Here is a 9,185-nt window from a genome sequence, read left to right as displayed (position 1 = left end):
AGAAATCAGATTGAAACTTCTTGAGTGAAATATGAAAAAGTGATGTCAATGAATAGTGGTTATTCTTTCAAGGTTGGTAGTGAAGAAGTAAGTCAGTTGCTTTAGGAGGAAGTAATTGTGAAGGCAAGATTTTTTTGTTTCTTTATTGTGATGAAGAGGTGAACCTTTGTTTATTTCTTATAGTGCTTCTATTTTTATATACTTTTTGTAAGAAAAAGAATGCCTGAGCTTTAATAGGTACATCATATTCCTTGAGCACTTACTTTGGGTTTGATAATATCACAATAATGTTACAACAACATAATGAATTACTGATAACCCTTCTTTTGTGGTCAACAGACTCTTAAGGTAGTCCCATGATCTCTGCCTCATGGAGTTCATGTGATCCCCTCTTCTTGGGTGTAATTAGGTGTGACTTGCTTTGAACCAATTGAAGTAGCAAAGGGAATGGGATGTACAAGATTAGGGATATGTGATTATATTGTATTAGATTGTAGCATCTTTCTTCCTAGAGTCCCAGTGCCTCTCTCTCTCCTGCTGCCTTCAAAGAGGTTTAACCCACACTGGAAAGCCTCGTGTGTAAAAAAAACTACAGGTGGCTTCTAAGATATGAGGGTGTTCTCTAGCTAGAAGTCAGGATAAAACAGATCTTTGGTCCAATAGCTGCAAGAAACTAAATTCTGCTAACTCCCTGAACAAGGGTAGATGCAGTTCTTTCCCTGGTCATTTCTCAGATGAGAATGCAGATCAGGCCACTTTGATTCCAACCAGGGAGACTTGAAGTAGAGGACTCAGCTAAGCCATGCCCAGAGTTCTAACCTGAGTTCTTTTAAGAAACGTGGGTGGTTTTAAGCTCTTAAGCTTGTGGCAATTTGTTATACAGCAATAGATGAGGCAAATAATTTAAAAATTCAAGCACAGATGATTTATTTGACCAAAGATAAAACATTTAGTGTTGGAACCAAGGGTTTGGAATGAAAAGGAAGTTATACAGATCTTGGATTTGCTAATTACAATTATTTGGAGACAATTTACCAAACTCAGGCTTTGTTTTCTCATCTGTAAAAACAACAATATCAATTTTAGCTTGCTTTGATGATCAAATGATGTGTCAAATATACAAAGTCTAAAACGATTTAGACACCTAGTAAGTTGTTTTTCATCTCTTTTATTTCTGCACCATGTAATACTTTCTATATGAGCGCCACAATAATTGAATGAGCAATTTCAATAATGTTCTAGACTCTGTTTGTCCCAAGGAAAGCAGCACCTCTTTTGAAATATGATGCTGGCTTTTTATATTTGTCATAGGTGAATGGCAGAATTATGTGCCCAAAGACTGTACATTCATATGGCACCTTTATAACCAAGAAGGGCATTCATCTTGGCTAGCTCTTTCTAAACGCCCAGAGAGCTGGCAGGAGGCAGACATGAAGGAGTTAAAAGAGAGTGCTGCTGGCAAGTTTCCTTCAATCAAGTGCCTTTCACCAAAAATGGAGAAGTAGTAAATGGGGAGGGGGGTGAGAACAGGAGGAGGTGAAATAAATAGTCCTTCTCCCTAGTGCAGAACTCACTTCTATAGGCAAGAGAGGAAGGGCAGAGACAGTTATAAAGGGTCTTTTATGCAAAGCATTTCAAAGGGCTATGATGAAAATACAATATAAAATACACTCTTAACATATTAGCCGACAGCTAAGCCTAGACAAATAAGAGCATTTTCAATTTGTTCTTAAAAGTCTCCAAGGAGCTGGGAGTTCTTACAGCTGCAGAGAAAAAAAAAAGGTGAGTTTGAATGCAGCCTGAAGAAAATATTCTTGCCCTTATTGAATCAAGTTGAACAGGGTCACTAGTGGAAAGTAAATCCCTGAAGATGGATAGCATATAAGCAGCAATATTCTCTGAAAAAGAATTGAGGTCTTGGTTGTAGAAATCTCTGAAAACCAGGAATGAAGTGTACAAATGGGCCCAAGGTCTGAAAGACACGAAAGATTACTCCATTAAATGCTGAGAATAAAGACAACTGGGTCTCAGGGAGGACCCTCACTAATCCCAGTGTCTCTGGAGTTGAATATCAATGCTGAGTGTGACATGTGTACCGGCCATAAAGCAACACACATTTATTATCTCACAGGTTTTTCAGGTCAGGATTTTGCAGTCCTATCTGAGGAATAACTAGGGAAAGATCTGCTTCTACATTTGTTCAGGTAGTTAGCACAATTCAGTTTCTTACAGCTGTAGGACTGAAGATTTCAGTTTTATCTGGGCTGTTAGTCAAATGCCATCCTCATCTCCCGGAAGCCACCTGCATTTTCTTGTGACATTTCATTTCCTGGTGTGGGTTCCACCTTTTTGAAGCCAGTGGTGTGGGGTGAGAGAGAGAAAGAGGGAGAAAGAGGGTGAGAGGGACTTCAGCCAGACAGATGCTACAATCTAACACAATGTAATCAGGTAACCATAATCTTGTACCTTCCATTCCCTTTGCTATTTCTATTGGTTCAAAGCAAGTCACATGAAACATGTTATATGGACAACTGATATCTGTTATTATATGAATGTATTTTCTAATTTATTAAATACAGGTGTGTTCTATCATTTAGGTTGAATTAAAAGATTAAATCAATGACTGTCTTTAACATTTTAAGGTGTCTAACATTTCCTTGTCTGGCTGTTCTTTTTCATTTGCTTTTGAAGTTTTCTTTATATGGTTGTTTTTCCCTTATTTATCTTTTTGAGTAACCTAAACATACTTATCTCAAAACCATTGTCAGCATGTTCTAAAAAAAATAGTTTCACTAAACTTCATTCTTAACCTAATAATTAATTTTGGTGTCTGTTTCCTAATGATAATTTTAACAAAATTATTTGATATGGTTTGGCTCTGTGTCCCCACCCAAATCTCATCTTTAATTGTAGCTCCCATAATTCCCATGTGTTGTGGGAGGGACCCAGTGGGAGATAATTGAATCATGGGGGCAGTTTCCCCCATACTGTTCTCATGGTAGTGAGTAAGTCTCACAAGGACTGATGGTTTGATAATAGGAAACCTGTTTCTCTTGGCTCTTATTCTCTCTCTTGTCACCACTACGTGAGAAGTCCTTTTACCTTCCACCATGATTGTGAGGCCTCCCCTGCCATGTGGAACTGTAAGTCCAATAAATCTCTTTCTTTTGTAAATTGCCCAGTCTTGAGTATGTCTTTCTTTATCAGCAGCGTGAAAACGAACTAATACCTTATTCAAATAGAGATTTAAAATAGTAAACATTCATTACCGCACAGTGTCTGTGGGTCATAAATTCTGGAGAAGCTTAGCTAGGTGGCTCTTGTTTATGGTTTCCTATGAACTTGTAATCAAAGTATCAGCCATATTTATATTCATCTGAGGGCTTGACTAGAACTGTAGGACCCTTTTCAAGGATAGCTTATTCATGTGGCTATTGGTAGAAGGCTTCCTTTTATCAGCAAATTGACCTCTCCATAGGGCTTCTTGAGAATACTCTAACATGGCAACTGGCTTCCCCAGTGTGAGTGATGCAAAAGAGAGTAAGATGGATGTCATGTATTTTGTATGACGTCACTCTCGTTTCCACAGCACCTCATTGGTGATAGAAGGCAGCCCTAATCAATATATGAGGAGAGTAAACAAGGACATGAACACCAGGAGGCAGATTGGGGCCCCACCTTGGACAATGGTTACAACAATTATCTCTTGGTTTGGCAAGATCTGTAACGTTGAGTCACAGGTTCTGCTCAAAATTGGTATGGGGACATCAACATAGTGGGTAGATGTGTCTAAATTTTTCTTGCTATGTACAACTTCAGCTTTGTACCTATAGTCAACAATCAAGGGATGGAAGTGTTTTTTTTTTGGTTTGTTTTTTTGTTTTTGTTTTTGTTTTTGTTTTGAGACGGAGTCTCGCTCTGTCACCTGGGCTGGAGTGCAGTGGTGCGATCTCAGCTCACTGCAACCTCCACCTCCAGGTTCAAGTGATTCTCCTGCCTCAGCCTCCCAAGTAGCTGGGATTACAGGTACATGTCACCATGCTTGGCTGGGTTACACCATGTTAGCTAGGATGGTCTCGATCTCCTGACCTAGTGATCTACCTGCCTCGACCTCCCAAAGTGCTGGGATTAAAGGCATGAGCCACTGTGCCCAGCCGAAAGTGGTTTCTTTCTTTTTTTTTTCTTTTTTTTCTAAAGCCCAGAGGTCCTTTATTATTATTATTTTTTAACACCTATTATGCCATGAATTCACAGGGAATAGGTTCCAGCAGCTCAGGCTCCTTCCCATTGGTTCTCACAAAGTGTGCTTCTCTGGGTGGAGCAGGCTGGCACTTTAGTTGAACCCAGGTACCTTTCTCTTTGGCTTCTTTCTTTTTCTGATCATTTTCCTTCACGTGTTTCAGGAAGCTATCTCGGCTCTTAGAGTGCTTAATGTGCTCAATACGCACATTAATTATCTTGTCAAGAATCTTGCCCTTAACTTGTTTGTTTACAACAATGCCAACAGCATGCTGGGTAACATTGTAGACTCTTCCAGTTTTGCCATGGTAACACTTGTGGGGCATTCCTTTTTGAACAGTACCCATTCCCTTGATGTCTACAATATCACCTTTCTTATAGATTCGCATATACGTGGTCAAAGGAACAACTCCATGTTTTCTAAAAGGCCTAGAGAACATATATTGAGTGCCTCTCCTCTTTTCCTTTGTGTTCGTCATTTTGGCGAATTACTGGTTGCTTAAGCAGCTGCTCAAGAATGCTACTCCAGCCTCTGGTTTCCAGCAACAAACCTTTCCAGACCTTCTTCTCACTTGGGGAAGATTTTAGCCTCCACTTTCTTCATGCTTATGGATATAGATTCCATCAAATATGTTCCTGGATTCCACACAATGCTTTGTATTTCGGTTCTGATTCTGGTTGCCCTGATCCCCAAATATTACTTTAAAAAATTAAATATATAAATATAATTTGTATCCATCACTACCAAGTATTTGCCACAAATAAATACATCAGATTGCAAAGTTCTTATTATAAATGGAAGTTTTCCTGATACAAGCTGGGCAATTTTGTGCATGTTTTATGCTGGTATAGTGCAGTATTAAAATCAGTTGATATACAGCTTCTGAAAGAAATAGATAGAAGTGGGCATCAAGAATCACTATTAATGTGCCAGAATGGTCTCTAGGGAATCATGAAGGTGTGCAGAAAAAAATGTTTGGTTACTTGACCTAGAAACAATTCAAGACATGGTACCAGAATAGCATATAATTGGTCATAAAGATTAAGCCGATCTTTGACTTCAGCAAAGGTAAAGGTAAGAAAGTAGCTCTCCTGGCACACTGACACCAATCAAAAATTTGCATTTAATTATGGCTCTTTTATGGTTAGAAAATCTAGATTGGGTACAAATACAGAATAGAGTAAAATCCTAGACTGGAGCTGTGCTCATTTGTATAGTGGAAATGAATTTATTTCATTTGGCTTCTTTCTGATATTGTTTGGCATTTCTCCATTACTGAATCTCTTTATATTAATTGCAATTCCACTGCTTGACTTCATCTGACACTTGTGATGCATATGATATCTTATTTACTTATTTATAAACTGTCCCATTGTGACAAACTGTGAAATCCATGTCCAAATGACTATAATCACTCAGTCTTTGAAAAAAAATGAACACCATTAGAAACATCAGTGCCCAAGCAGAAAATTATTTTGACTAGTGAAGTGGAGGATTTATTGAGAATTATCCTTCCAGATATATCTCTACAAGGTCAATTTATCCAACCAATACAATGAGAGCATAGAGAAATTTAAGTACACATTGACTGTCAATTATAATTCTCTTAAAGAGTGAATAAACTTTTACATAAAACATTAAAATTGTTTAGTTTGCTGAGAAATAGTGTTTATATTCACAAATGAAATAAGAACATGACACTAGAACACAAAAGAAAGTTGAAATTTCAGAGATGATTTAGGATTCATCCAGAGAAAGAAAAATGTAAAGATTTCTAGAGAATACACGTTCAGACTGAGTATCAGATATAAATAGTCATATCCTTGACTTTTATGTTGAAATAGACACAGATTTTCAGGAAGGTGGATAGTGTTGAAGAGAATTTGATTTTGCAATCCTTAAGAAACTAGAGTGCTAGGAAAATAGCTAAAAAGAAAAAGCTATTTCAAAACAAAGAGCTATTTCAAAATTTAATAAGCATAAATGAACATACTAAAGATCAAGTACCTCAAAAGGAAAGAGCTCCATCTAAACTGAGTGACAGCTATCTGTGAGGTACTGTGAAGGGTGTTTTGGCATAGAGGATGTCAGTAATTTTCAAAATTGACATAAGAAATGACTGACTAGGCATTTACACCTATTGCATAGGTGACAGTGAAGAATAAATCCCTTCCTAGATCCTTCATTCATTACACAAACTAAATTTGAAGATCGTGGTGGCCTTTAGTTTCCTTAGTTTGCTTAAACAATTTAGTAAGTTACTGAAAATAATATCAAAGGAGAAAGAATTACAACCAGGCTCCACAAAGACAGAAAAGATAATCTACATAAGAAAAATTAACACACATCAAGATGGAAGGATGATGTTATGAACTTGGTACATTGTTTGGATTTCTCAAATTCTAACACTCAGATAATGATTTTCTTGAATCAAAGCAAAGCTAATGTGTAATATCAAAGAAAACCAATAGGGAATTATTTAGCAAGCATCTTGAAATCTCTGCAGCACAAATAAATATATACTTGGGTCAACTGATAAAGTTACCAAATCATCAAAATTGACAGAGTTCATTCATTATGAAATCATTGCTTATTAATCACTAATCATTGCTTATTCTGCCCAGCACTGTGAAATAATAGGACAAGCTGCTAACTTAATATTACAACTATAATATAAATACTTAATTTTAAAAGTATGATGCTTGTCTATGTGTGTATTATAAAAATAACAATATTTTTGAAATATTTGCATTATGATTTACATCTATAAACACCTTCTATCCTGATAGAAGTTTTGCAAGTAGTTGAGGCAGGGAGAGTTATTTGCGTTTTATGGAAGCCACACTCTGCATTTTGAGATCACATTAAATTTACCCAAAGCCGTGTGTTAAGTTGGTGGAGCATGTTAAACTGAAACATAAATTTACTGATTCCTAACATAGTACTCCCTCCATGAAATTCATCCTTCATAATGCAGCAGAAAATGCCCTCTCCTCTGCAGAAGGAACACTGGATGCTTCTTCTTTGGTGCTTGTCAACGCTTTAGGCATATTTCCAATACATCACTCAACGTGTTGTTTTCAAATGCAAACAGAGGGATAGAACTGAAGCAGATTGTTATTAAATGGACATCGCAACAAATTAGGAGCTAGTGTTTCACACAGTTCTTTAGATCAGTTAAGACATGTAAAAAAAAGACAACCAAAACCCTTACTAACTAAGAACTAAATATTATAGGGGAACCGAGAAGTGATTAAAAGTTTGTGAATATAAACACAGGGATTAGTTAGGGGCAGCCATTTTTAATTTTCTATACCAGTTGAGAAATCTATCTAGGGCACTTTAACTCATTAACATATCTTAGAAAACCAAATGAATTATTTGTCAGAAAGAATTATCTGGAAAGAAATTACTGAGCTCAGTGTTGCATATCTTTGTGGATATTGCCACACCAAAATTAATTACAATTATTAATAACAGTTTTCTCTGGGGATGCTTCTCCTGCCATCCAAATAAGTCATTCAGTGTTTAGGCTGCTTATGATCTGTATTTTCCTTGAATGCTATTGCATATTTTAAGAAGTCTGGAAATAATAGTTACTCTGGATCACATATCTTAGAAAAGTAAAAATGCATTAGTAATGTAGTTGCTCAAAAATTGAAATTCTGCAGAAATAGCTCCATAGGTTAGCAAGATCAAAGATACAACTATCCTCTGCGAGAGGTACTTGGCAATATTTCTCACCTAGAGATGTCTGTTGTTAATAATTCCATGAATGTTAATGGGAGCTTTCCATTTACATGACAAAGAAAATAGTCTTATTTGATGAGGAATTATTAAATGACCATCTATCATAGTTGAGCAAAACTGGATGCCTTTACATAGATGCTGGCTGAAATATTAGACTTCAAATAAATGAAACAAGTTATTTTTCTACAACTATTTTTTTCTTGTTTGCCAAGAGCTCCTTATATTTGAGCAAATTACTTATGTGTTACACTTGATATTTTGAATGAGTTTGTCAGAAAGCAGATCTTATCTAAGTCAGTCATTTTCTCAGAGGTTTAGGGGAGATAAGAGATTTGTGTGAGGTCACTTAGCCAGGGAACTTGGGGCTCTCTTCATTGAACAATTTCAGCAAGCTTTTCAGTCAGATCATTGGAAGGTCAATGATATTCACCACTGTATTCCAGACCCCCACATTTTTTAAAGTTTATTCAGTTCTAAGCACTCAAGAAAAAAACCTAGAAAAATGGTAGTTGTCTCTTTTGAACATTCTACCACAAATTTTTGGAATTATATCTATCTATATAGATGTCTTATCACAGTAATTTCATATATACATCTTAGACCAGAGATTTATTTACCAGTGAGGCTACTAATAAAACATTTTCTGACAGTTTTGGAGGTAATAATAGCTACTGTGTTTACAGTATATAAACACATTACATAGACACACTATAAACTATGTTACATTTTGTTGTTTAAAAAGCCTCTTACCAGGTCTGGAAAGGAATGTTTTCAGTTGTCTCCGAATTTTTGCTAAGCCCTGTTAGCTGCACACAAAAGGTAATAGAGCAGTGATAGCCACATCTAGCTATTTGGTACAGCAAAACTGTATAGTTTTTTTTTTTTTTTTTTTTTTTGATAGCAAAACTGGTACAGACATTATCAGCCCATTACTCACTGCCAATCATTAAAGAGACATTTAGAAATCTGCAATTTTAGATACAGAATCAAAGAGTGAGGACGTTTTTTACTTAGGAGAGAAAGATTTGGTGTTTCCCTTGCACATCCAGTCTCGGGGGAAGAGAAAATGTCATTCTAACTTACCTCCAGGAAGGAGAAGAGGGGTCTGAGAAATGCATTCCTGAAGATTTAGTGGGTACTAGCTGAATATGCACAGAGCTATGAAAACTAGGGCACTCTTTCTGCCAACGGGCAA

The 9,185-nt window shown here is 36.5% G+C and overlaps 1 protein-coding gene across 2 annotated transcripts; it reads right to left on the bottom strand.

Annotated features, from left to right (window-relative positions):
* Window positions 1-2,099: 2,099 nt before the first annotated feature.
* Window positions 2,100-4,897, bottom strand: LOC100433730 (large ribosomal subunit protein eL21-like). Of its 2 annotated transcripts, XM_063723843.1 has the most exons (2): window positions 4,352-4,897; window positions 2,100-2,345 (listed from the first exon to the last, which is right to left on the bottom strand). In XM_063723843.1, exons 1-2 carry the CDS (start codon window positions 4,716-4,718, stop codon window positions 2,323-2,325), a joined length of 390 nt encoding a protein of 129 aa, XP_063579913.1. In that variant the 5' UTR covers window positions 4,719-4,897; the 3' UTR covers window positions 2,100-2,322. The 2 variants fall into 2 exon arrangements, with proteins under 2 accessions (XP_063579913.1, XP_054409577.2); XM_054553602.2 differs by lacking the exon at window positions 2,100-2,345 and having other exon boundaries at window positions 4,160-4,897.
* Between the last annotated feature and the right edge of the window lie 4,288 nt (window positions 4,898-9,185).

Source organism: Pongo abelii, chromosome 3 (genome assembly GCF_028885655.2).
Source record: "Pongo abelii isolate AG06213 chromosome 3, NHGRI_mPonAbe1-v2.0_pri, whole genome shotgun sequence".
NCBI classification, from domain to species: Eukaryota; Metazoa; Chordata; class Mammalia; order Primates; family Hominidae; genus Pongo; species Pongo abelii.
Note: the sequence above shows the minus strand (reverse complement) of the source record. Positions and strands in the feature narration are given on the sequence as shown.

Bases quoted from the DNA above. Each gene is read 5' to 3' on its own strand.
- LOC100433730 (XM_054553602.2), bottom strand. From the start codon at position 4,718: ATGACGAACACAAAGGAAAAGAGGAGAGGCACTCAATATATGTTCTCT.